This window comes from Puma concolor, chromosome A1 (genome assembly GCF_028749965.1).
Source record: "Puma concolor isolate L17-30 chromosome A1, mPumCon1.1.hap2, whole genome shotgun sequence".
Classification (NCBI taxonomy): domain Eukaryota; kingdom Metazoa; phylum Chordata; class Mammalia; order Carnivora; family Felidae; genus Puma; species Puma concolor.
Genome location: NC_141667.1, coordinates 98,170,721 through 98,182,795, shown reverse-complemented (window position 1 = coordinate 98,182,795; position 12,075 = coordinate 98,170,721). Strand labels below are relative to the sequence as shown.

Genomic DNA, 12,075 nt, shown 5'->3' with positions numbered 1-12,075 from the left:
GGTTTAGGTCTGTCAGGAAATGTAATTTTTAACAACATATAAAAAGAGTTTTCCATTGACTGTGTTGAGTAAAAGAAAGGTCTGCCACAGCAGCTGAAATGCATTATGGTATACCTTTAAAAATTTTTTTAAATCCTCTACCAAAACATCATTTTTACCCCAGCACTTGGAAAAATGGATAATTCTATGAAGATGAATAATCCTTAGAAATCGACTATATAGTCCCTGATATTACTACTGTATTAGTGTTTTCAATTCAGTGATTCTAATGAATTTTATTGCTTGAAAATTTTATAACGAGATTGCACAGGGCACTTGTCAAGTTTTCATTCTTTTGTCTACTCTGGGAGGAGTCTGCAGCCCCACTGTGTAAAAATGTAATTCTTAGTGTAGTAGGATCTTTTTCCTCCCAAGACCTGGTTCTTTTCCTGGCAAGGCCTTGAATCAGCAGACACAGCACATGGTTCCTTCTCAAGGAAGAATCCCATAAGGCACTGCTTCTCTTGTAATGGCCCATTAGGAGAGGGACAAAAGAATTTTTAGGACTTTTTATCCTGTGTATACTGTTTGCAAATCAAAAGTGTAAGAAACAGCAATGTTTTGAAAAATACTAAATGGAAACATGGGGTAGAATACAATTTGCTCTTGGAAGAATTTTTTCACTTACAATTTTTGTTGAATTAATTAATAAATGGAATGTAAACATTTTTCTATTTTGTTTTTTGATTCCACAGTCCACGCTGTAACACTGTTTCTAAATATCTTCGGATGCTTGGCTTGGTTTTGTGTTGATCCTACAAGAGGGGTTGATTTTGGATTGAGTATCCTGTGGTTCTTGCTTTTTACTCCTTGTTCATTTGTCTGTTGGTACAGACCACTTTACGGAGCTTTCAGGTAAAATGTGTGTATTTTAAAATATACTCTTTAAAACTTGTGAAGTAAATAGTTTGTAATTAACCTTACATATTTTGAGAAGGCAAATTGACACGTTTTCATTAAAATTTTTATTGTATAACATACATTCAGATAAGTCCATATATAACATGCCTCTGTAGTCATTAGGTTTTGTGAATCACAAAATACCATTCATTTCTCCCACTTGAGAAAAAGATCAATCATGAAAATAAATGCAGGATAAATAAGAGTAGTCTTATATCTCAACATTTGTATTCTATTCCGTATGATACATGTGACTTTAAGGAAGATTTTGCTCTTTGTTTCCCCTTCAAAAAAAAAAAAACACAAGTGGTGATTTACAGTCTGATTCTTAAATGAACCTATGTAAGGTCAGTATACATGGGATATTTAAAGTAAGTCACTTTCACCTAGTAAGTGAAATTTTACCGAACAAGGTAATTATTTTTTCTGTGTAAATTCATTTCAGCTTTTCAAAAGGCAGCCACATTTGAAAACAATTAAGATTATAAGATTAAGTATAATATTTTGCATGATATATTTTAATTAATGGTTAGGATTAACGTTTCCAAAATGCTTGTTCTATGAGGTGTTCATAGGTGTTGCTGAAAAAGGGACTCATTAGCTTAAGTTTGGAAAAACTGGAAAATAAAATTTATTCATTTTGGATTTCTTAGATTCTTTTAAGAGCCTAGTGTGGTTTGTGATTTGACTATGAAACCATTATTATTATTATTTTTTTTTTTTGTGGAACACCTTGTTGAACTATTGCTTTAAGAAATAAACACTGGGAAGTGCTGATTTAGATAAACGTTCTGTATGAGTCCATATACTCAATCATTTATCAACTTATTTTTGAGTAAACTTGTTTGTAAGTAATGAACCTTTTTCAGCTCTCAAGAATGAGGGTTGGCATTATTAGGAAATATGTATATATTGTGCAGTTATTAGGAAAATGTATGTATTGTGCAGATGTTATACTGGAGAAATTGGGGGGCCGCATTCAGTTGTTTTTTGTTTTTTGTTTTCCATTTTAACATAGAATTTCTTTGATTAACCAGAGTGTGTATTCCTTCTGCATGGAATTAGAAACACAGACATGTAAACAGATGGGGGTGAAAAAACAACCCAGAAGGAAAAGGGAGAAGATGAGGGAATTTGGAGAGAAAGGGGATTATTTAACAGAAAACTAAAATGGTTAAAAATGGAATGAAAGGAAGAAAATAGATGGAAGGAGGAAAAGGAGGAAAGAATCTTTGGATACATTGGAATATGGGAGCTTGGTTAAATGGGGAGAGGTGACCCCTCTGGATGTCGGTTGGGGAGGGAAAAAAAAAAGAAACTGTTTACTCTTTCCATGATATAGGAAGAGAGTTACTGTTGCTCTCTTCCTTGTTACCTAAGCCTGGCTCACAAGGTTTTTTAATTTTTTGACATCTGGCTTTGGCTTCTGCCAGCCTACTTCCATCACATTACTAAGGTATTTGTAATGATGCTGGTGGGTAGGAATGGAATTGTCTTTGAGACTTTAAAAGTGATGTGAGACTAATGACTTTGGATTTTAAACCTTCTATGATTAATGTAGCCAAAGCAAACTACTAAAAGTTAGCTTTCTGCCTTTTATTACTTGAAGTCATTTGGTTCCTTTTCTTTGCTTTCTTTGCTAGTTTGAAGTAAAAATGCTTTGTGGAATATTTTTACTTCTGTCATTACTAATCTGTAGGTTAAGTTCTTAGCTGCATCTCAGTCCTTTAGAGTTTATTCCACATATGTTAATTATCTAGGTTTTATGTTCAGAGCAGAACTGAGAGGAATAATACTTAATAGGGAAAGTTGAGATGAAAGTATTTTGAATCATTAGGATACCTTCTCAGTATGTAACTTTGGCATTTCTTTCATCCAGATTGCCAAGTGTTTCTGAGCCAAAGTCTTTCCTGCAGTTTCTGACAGATCTTTCCTTTAAATGTGAAAATCTCAAACCCAGATACATTAGATATGATTACTGATATTAAATATATGGCTTTAAATAGACTTTACCTTTCACATAAATGCTTTGAGATCAGTTTTGACAGGGATTATTGCCTTTGAGAAAGGGCAGAGTCAATATGCAAGTGTTTCATATTTTGTTTCAAGACTGATTAAGAAATGAAAACAAGCATCTGAGCATATTATGTAGGTCTATAGAAAATGGGTAACTAATAGTTTTTAGGCCAAGCTCAAATGTTTTTCAAAAGAAGATGTTATTGAAAGCTTTTAGTTTTCATTAATCAGACTCTAAAGTGAAGCTAATGTGCTTTTTAAAAGTTTTCAAGTTTTACTCTTCACTGGCTAATCATATTTTTGCCTCTTCTGCCATAAAATTATTTAAATATCTACTGAATTTTATTCCTTTAGGTTTCTCTAGAAGTGAAGAAAAGAATAGCAGTATGAAAAATATGTCAGGGACTGATTTTAGAATAAACCAGTCATTATAGGCATACAAGTTAGGGGGCATTAGGTTTGAGAATGTGACCAGATTTATTTTTAAGTTGTGCAGTGAATTGATTTTTTTCATGTAGACGATGGTAACTCTAAGTATTGAGAGTAACTGTTAGCTTTGTGGTGGAGTGCTAAAAATAACTAGAGGACATATCAGGAAGTCTTTATATCTAGAATGCAATAGAAATGTTGTCCCTTACTCAGTTGGAGTTGGATTTTTAATTGCCATTTGTGGTTTATCTCTTTTGCTTCCCTGTTGACTCACAGAGTAAAAGTAAATAATTCAGTATCTCAAGAAATTTCTTTTTTTTTTTTTTTTAATTTTTTTTTCAACGTTTATTTATTTTTGGGACAGAGAGAGAGCATGAACGGGGGAGGGGCAGAGAGAGAGGGAGACACAGAATCGGAAACAGGCTCCAGGCTCTGAGCCATCAGCCCAGAGCCTGACATGGCTCAGAGCCTGACGCGGGGCTCGAACTCCCGGACCGCGAGATCGTGACCTGGCTGAAGTCGGACGCTTGACCGACTGCGCCACCCAGGCGCCCCAAGAAATTTCTTTATAAAGGTTAACAATTAAGTTTGTTATCAAGAATTTGTTGTAATTTGTTTAATAATACAATGGCTGAGTATATTAACTCTGAGAAGAAAAATATAATTGTTTTAACTGAATTATAAAATGCCTTTAGGTTGAATTAAAGTATTTGATGATACTCTTAAAGCCCAATGGAAAATTTAAATCTGCATTTAAGTGATTATATCCAGTAATCACATATAATAAATTATACTGATAATTACATATAATTTTAAAATGTGATAAAGGTAGACTCTACTTAGCAACAGTCATCATTTAATTGGTTATTATGCTTGAGAAGTTGGTTTTCCAGTGTCATCTGAGCTTCTGTTTCAGTATTTCATTTTCAGGCTCATTATTGAATTCACTGGATTCTTTCAGAGAGCTATTTATATTAAAATACATAACATTTTCCAACTGCTTTACAGTCATGAAATATCCTAAGGTTAAATAAATCATCCCTTGAACATTGGCCATATACTAAGCTGAAGATAATAAAGAAGACATGCTACTTTGCCCCTAGAAATGTATAATATAAATGATTTAAAGGTAGGCTTTTCTGAAACTTTGGCTACAAAATTTATATATAAAAATTGGATGATATTCAATACCCCCCCAAATACTTGAATTCTAAAGGAATTTAATACTGGTGACATACCTTATGATATATCTCAACATATAAGATCAGGTAATTTCAAGTTAGTCTTCTTCGATTACCTTTTCGAGGATTTAAGTTTTTAATAGATATTTTTGTCTGAAACTGGGGGAAAAAAACCAACAACCCTGCTTTTATTGGCATCATTGGAATAGAATGTTCATGAAAAAGATGGTTTTCAAACTGTATAAAATATTATTCTGTATGACTTATCTTAGTTTTCCACTAAGAAGCTAGTTTTACTGATATGCTTATAGGACTTAGTCCTTCCATAAGGTTATCCTTCTGCCTGAATCTGAAGGACAGTGTAGAGAAGTCTCAAATATATTTGCTTTTAAAAGTTAAGTTTATTAGCTGTCAGAATTAAATCTAGAATTATCATTTACATATTAAAAAGATTGTAACTTTGTTTTTAATTTTAGGCTTCCACAAATGACTAAGCATTATGTAAATACTTTAAAATATTAGGTTATTATTAATGAGGCAGTGTTTTGTTGAAAAACTTAATTACTGGAAACAGACTGAGAAGGGTGAGGATCCTGGCATCTCCAGTTAAAAGTTGTGAGCTCCTAGGAAAATGCAGTAAAATCTTAGTACCTCAGTTTATGGAATGTAAACACGGGATGATATTTGCAGAGTTGATAAGATGATTAGAAGTAATACTTGCAAAATATTAGATTTACAGGTTGTCAACAAATGGTGGCTGGAATTAATGTTTTACTTTTGTGTTTTGTTTGATTTTATCATTTACTTTTGATCTGTAAAACTGTTATTTGTTATAAATCATCTTTCACTGCTTTTAGTTCATTGTCCTCTGGTGCCCTAGTCTGAGCTAAAGGAAATAATAATTGACACTAAGATGTGTGTAGAAAGTATGACAATCTAGTCTTTTAATTAGGAGTTTTTTGTCTTATGACTGATTTATATCTGCCATATATTTTTATGTACTACTTACTATATAAAACATATTTGTTATATCCCTTTTTCTTTCTTTGCCTTTTAGATTAATAAATTCTTTTTTGGGGGGGGGGAGGGGAGAAAGAGCACATCCGTGTGAGCAAGGGAGGGTCTTAGGAAGAGGGATAGAGAGAATCTTAAGCAGCCTCAGTGACCATCATGAAGCCCCACAAGGGGCTCAATCTCACAAACGAGATCATGATCTGAGCTGAAATCAAGAATTGGATGCTTAACCAACTGAGCCACTCAGGCACCCCAATAAGTTCTATTTTTTTTAATTTATATTTTTTCTCTGTGGTTCATTTGTTTATATATAAGTCTACTGGCAATGAATTCCCTCAGATCTTTTTTTTGTGTGTGATTCAAAACATGTTCATTTCCACTTCATTGAGGTATAATTGACAAAATTATAATACATTTAAAATGTACAGTGTGATGTTGTGATAGTCCTATGTTGTGAGACAGTTCCCACAATTGGATGAACACGTCCATCACCTCAAATATTTACCTTTTTTTTCCCCCAAACGTCTATTTTTGAGAGAGAGGGAGAGAGAGCATGAGTGGGGAATGAGTAGAGAGTGAGGGAGACACAGAATCTGAAGCTGGCTCCATGCTCTGAGCTATCAGCACAGAGCCTGACACGGGGCTCAAACTCATAAATCGTGACATCATGACCTGAGCTGAAGTCGGACACTTAACTGACTGAGCCACCCAGGCGCCCCTGCCCGCCCCTTTCTTTTTGATGAGAACTCCTAAGATCTACTTTCCCAACAAATTTCAATTATACAGTATAGTATCATCAACTACAGTCATTATATTCTACTTTAGATCCTCAGATCTTAGTGATTTTATAGCTGAAAGTTTGTACCTTTTAATCAACATCTGCCCATTTCCCTCATCCCCTGGCAACCACCATTGTACTGTGTTTCTATGAGTTCAACTTTTTTTTTTTTTTTCTGATTCCACGTGTAAGTGATATCGTTCGTTATTTATCATTCTCTGTCTGGCTTATTTCACTTAGCATAATGTTCTCCATAATGCATACAGTTATAAATGACAGGATTTCCGTCTAAGGCTGAGTACTGTTCCACTGTATATAAACCATTCTTCCATCGATGGACATTTAGGTGGTTTCCATTCCTTGGCTATTGTGAATAGTGCTGCGATGAACATAGGATTACATGTGTTTCTTTGAGATAATGACTGTGTTATCTTTTGATAACTGCCTCGAAATGGATTTGCTAGATTGTACAGTAGTTCTATTTTTAATTTGTTGAGGAATCTCCATGTTGTTTTCCATGGTGGTTGCATCAGTATACATTCCCACCAACAGTGCACAGCTGTATATCCTTGTCAACACTTATTTCTTATCTTTTTGATAATAGCCTTTTTAACAGGTTAGAGGTGGTAAATGATTTTGGCTTTGATTTGCATTTCTCTGATGATTAGTGATGTTGAGCACCTTCTCATCTACCTGTTAACTATCTGTGTGTCTTCTGTGGAAAAATGTCTATTCAGATCTTATGCTCATTTTTCTTAATTGGATTTTTCTTTTGCTATTGAATTGTATCAGTTCTTTTTGTATTTTGGATATTAATATTTTACAAGATAAATTATTTCCAAATATTTTCTCCCATCCATTAGGTTTCCTTCACTATGCAGAAGCTTTGTATTTGATGTAGTTCCACTTGTTGAATTTTTCTTTTGTTATTTTTGGTTTTAGTGTAAAATCCAAAACATCACCAGGAATGGTGTCAAGGGGCTTACCACCTATGTTTTCTTTTATGAGTTTTATGGTTTCAAGTGATTCATTTAAGTCTTAAATCAGTTTTCAGTTCATTTTTGTATATGGTGTAAAATAGTGGTCTCATTTTATTCTTTTGCATGTGGCTGTCCAGTTTTTCCAACACCATTTATTGAACCCTGTTATACGCCATTGTTTGTATTTGGCTCCTTTGTGTGGTACGTTAACTTACGTTAATACATATATGTATTTGGGTTTGTTTCTGGGCTATTTTGTTCCATTAATCTCTGTGTTTGTAGGTCACTGCTATACTCTGGATTAGTATAGCTTTGTAATTAGGAATTGTGATGCTTGCAGCTTGGTCCTTCTTTCTCAAGATTGCTGTGGTGATTCATAGTCTTTTATGGTTCAGTACAAATTTTAGGATTGTTCTATTTTTGTGAAAAATGCCACAATATTGATGGGGATTTTGTGGAATCTGTAGATTGCTTTGAACAGTGTGGACATTTTGACGTTATTAATTTTTCCAGTGTACAAGCATGATGTATCTTTCCATTTATTTGTGGTGGTGTCAGTTTCTTTAATCAATCTCTTAAAGTTTTCAGTGTGAGGGTCTTTCACTTTCTAGGTTAAATTTATTCCTAGGTATCTTATCTTTTTGATGCAATTTTAAATAAGATTTTCTTAATTTCTCTGATTTTTCTTAATTTCTCTTTCTGGTACTTTGTTATTAGTGTATGGAAACACAGATTTTTGTATACTGATTTTGTATCCTATAACTTGACTGAATTTATTCGAACAGTTTTTCAGTTGAGTCTGTAAGGGTATTCTATATATCAAATCATGTAATCTGCAAATGGTGATAGATTTATTTCTTCCTTCTATTTTGGGTGCCTCTGATTTCTTTTTCTTGCTTAACTTCTTTGACTAGAACTTCTAATACTATGTTGAAGAAAAGTAGCAAGGGTAGGCATCCCTGTCTTGTTAATTTTAGAGGAAAGGCTTTCAGCTTTTCCCTACTGAATATGATGTTAGCTGTGGGCTTGTTATATGTGACCTTTATTATATTGAGGTTATGTTCACTTTATATCCACTTTGTTGAGAATTTTAATCATACACGTATGTTGAATTTTATGAAATACTTTTTCTGTACCAGTTAAGATGATCATACGATTTTAATCTTTCATTTTGTTAACATGGTATATCACTTTGTTTTTGTTGTTGTTTTTAATATTTATTTTTTTTCAATTTTTATTTTATTTTCCTTTTTTTTTCAGGAATAGAATTTAGTGATTCATTACTTACATATAACACCCAGTGCTCATCCCAACAAGTGCCCTCCTTAGTGCTCATCACCCATTTAGTTCATCCCCCCACCAACACCTGTCCAGCAACCTTCAGTTTGTTCTGTTTTAAGAGTCTTTTATGGTTTGTCTTTCTCTCTGTTTTTATATTATTTTTGCTTCCCTTCCCTATGTTTATCTGTTTTTTTCTTAAATTCCACATATGAATGAAATCATATATTTGTCTTTATCTGACTTATTTCGCTTAGCGTAATACACTCTAGTTCCATCCACATTGTTGCAAATATATATATATATATGTATACACACACACACACACACATATATACACACACACGCATACACACCACATTTTAATGCATTCGTCAGTCGATGGACATTTGGGCTCTTGCCATACTTTGGCTACTGTTGATAGTCCTGCTCTAAACATCGGGGTGCATGTGCCCCTTTGAATCAGTATTTTCGTATCCTTTAGATAAGTACCTAGCAGTGTAGTCGTTGGGTCAGAGAGTAGTTCTATTTTTCACTTTTTGAGGAACCTCCATACTGTTTTCCACAGTGGCTGCACCAGTTTGCATTCCCACCAGCAGTGCAAAAGGGTTCCTCTTTCTCTGCATCTTCACCAATATCTTTTGTTTCCTGAGTTGTTCATTCTAGCCATTCTGACAGGTGTGAGGTAGTATCTTACTGTGGTTTTGACTTGTATTTCCCTGATGATGAGTAATGATGAGCATCATGTGTCAATTAGCCATCTGGATGTCTTCTTTGGAAAAGTGTCTATTCATGTCTTTTGCCCATTTATTCACTGGATTATTTGTTTTTTGGGTGTTGAGTTTGAGAAGTTCTTTATAGATTTTGGATACTAACCTTTTATCTGACATGTCATTTGCAAATACATTCTCCCATTCTGTCGGTTTCTTTTCAGTTTTGTTGATTGTTTCGTTCACTGTACAGAAGCTTTTTATCTTGGTGAGGTCTCAATAGTTCATTTTTGCTTTTATTTCCCTTGCCTCTGGGGACATGTCAAGTAAGAAGTTGCTGTGGCTGAGGTCAAAAAGGTTGTTGCCTTGTTTCTCGTCTAGGATATTTTTGGCTTCCTGTGTTACATTTAGTCCTTTCATCCATTTTGAGTTTATTTTTCTGTATGGTATAAGAAAGTGGTCCGGGTTCATTCTTCTGCTTGTTGCTGTTCAGTTTTCCCCATACCATTTGCTGAAGAGACTGTCGTTTTTCCATTGGATATTCTTTCTTGCTTTGTCAAAAATTAGTTGGCCATACGTTTGTGGGTCCATTTCTGGGTTCCCTCTTCTGTTCCATTGATCTGTGTGTCTGTTTGTGCCAGTACCATGCTGTCTTGATGAGTACAGCTTTGTAATACAGCTTGAAGTCTGGGATTGTGATGTCTCCAGTTTTGGTTTTCTTTTTCAACATTACTTTGGCAATTCATGGTCTTTTATGGTTCCATACAAATTTTAGAATTGTTTATTTTAGCTCTGTGAAGAATGCTGGTGTTATATTGATCAGGATTGCATTGAATAGGTAGGTTGCTTTGGGTAGTATCGACATTTTAGCAATATTTGTTCTTCCGATCCATGAGCATTTCTTTTTGTCTTCTTCAATTTCTTTCATAAGCTTTCTATCGTTTTCAGTGTATACATCTTTTACGTCTTTGTTAGGTTTATTCCTAGGTATTTTAAAAGGTTTTCAGTGCAGTTATAAATGGGATCAATTCCTTGATTTCTCTTTCTGTTTGATTATTGGTGTATAGAAATGCAACTCATTTCTATACATTGATTTTATATCCTGTGACTTTGCTGAATTCATGTATCAATTCTAACAGTTTTTTGGTGGAGTCTTTTTTATCATGTCGTCTGTGAGGAGTGAAAGTTTGACTTCCTCCTTCCTGATTGGGATGCCCTTTATTTCTTTTTGTTGTCTGATTTCTGTGGCTAAGACTTCCGGTACTATGTTGAATAACAGTGGTAAGAGTGGACATCCCTGTCAGGTTTCTGACCTTAGGGGGAAAGCTCTCCATTTTTCCCCATTGAGGATGATATTAGCTGTGGGTTTTTTATATATGGCCTTTATGATCTTGAGGTATATTTCTTATATCCCTACTTTCTTGAGGGTTTTTGTCAAGAAAGGTTGCTGTATTTGGTCATTTGCTTTTCTGAATCTATAGAAAGGATCATGTGGTTCTTATCCTTTCTTTTATTAATGTGATGTATCACTTTGATTTGCAGATATTGAACCAACCCTTCATCCCAGGACTAAATCCCATTTGATGGTGGTGAATAATTCTTTTAATGTATTGTTGGACCTGGTTTGCTAGTATTTTGTTGAAAATTTTTGCATCCATGTTCATCAGGGAAATTGGTCTGTAGTTCTCCTTTTTGTTGGAGTCTTTGGTTTTGGAATCAAGGTAATGCTAACCTCATAGGATGAGTTTGGAAGTTTTCCTTCCATTTTTGTTTTCTTGGAACAGCTTCTAAAGAAGCTGGTTTCTTGTTTGTTGGGAGATATTTGATTACTGATTCAGTTTCTTTACCGGTTATGGGTCTGTTCAGATTTTCTACTTCTTCCTGTTTTAGTTTTTGGTAGTTTGTATGTTTTTAGGAATTTGTCCATTTTTTCCCAGATGCCCAATTTGTTGGCATATAATTGTTCACAATATTCTTTTAGTATTGTTTGTATTTCTGTAGTGTTGGTTGTGATCCCTCCTCTTTCATTTGTTATTTTATGTATTTGGGTCCTGTCCTTTTTCTTTTTGATCAGTCTGGCTAGGGATTTATCAATTTTGTTAATTCTTTCAAAGAACAAGGCTTCTGGTTTCGTTGATCTGTTTTGTTTTTTTAATTTCAGTATCATTATTTTCTAATCTTTATTATTTCCCTTCCGTTGGTGGTTTTGGGCTTTATTTGTTGTTCTCTTTCTAGCTTCTTTAGGTGTAAGGCCAGGTTGTGCATTTGAGGCCTTTCTTCATTCTTTAGAAAGGCCTGGATTGCTATATACTTCCCTCTTATGACTGCCTTTGATGCATCCCAGAGGTTTTGGACTGTTGTGTTTTCATTTTTATTGGCTTCCATGTACTTTTGAATTTTCTCTTTAATTTCTTGGTTAACCCATTTGTTCTTTAGTCGGATGTTGTTATTTATTTATTTTTTTTAGTTTTTTTTGTTACTGATTTTATTTATCTTTGAGACAGAGAGAAAGCACGAGCTAGGGAGGGGCACAGAGAGAGGGAGATAGATCCAATGTGGGCTCTGTGCTGACAGCAGAGAGCCTGATGCAGGGCTCAAACTCACAAACCATGAGATCATGACCAGAGCTGAAATGGGACGCTTAGCCAACTGAGTGACCCAGGCACCCCAGTAGGATGATCTTTAATCTCCAAGTACTCATGGTCTTTCCAATTTTTTTCTTGTGGTTGATTTCAAGTTTTATAGCATTA

At 34.4% G+C, this 12,075-nt stretch overlaps 1 protein-coding gene and 1 long non-coding RNA gene across 3 annotated transcripts in view; both read left to right on the top strand.

Annotated features, from left to right (window-relative positions):
- SCAMP1 (secretory carrier membrane protein 1) overlaps positions 1 to 12,075 on the top strand; it is a 131,361-nt gene that overhangs the window by 62,728 nt on the left and 56,558 nt on the right. For both annotated transcript variants that reach the window (XM_025924300.2, XM_025924299.2), the window contains one exon: positions 735 to 894. In XM_025924300.2, coding sequence (XP_025780085.1) covers positions 735 to 894 — 160 coding nt within the window. The remainder of the gene's footprint in view (positions 1 to 734; positions 895 to 12,075) is intronic.
- Positions 901 to 4,639, top strand: LOC147584321 (uncharacterized). The gene is made up of 2 exons (XR_015248391.1): positions 901 to 3,679; positions 3,933 to 4,639. It is a non-coding gene; the product is annotated as an uncharacterized LOC147584321 (long non-coding RNA).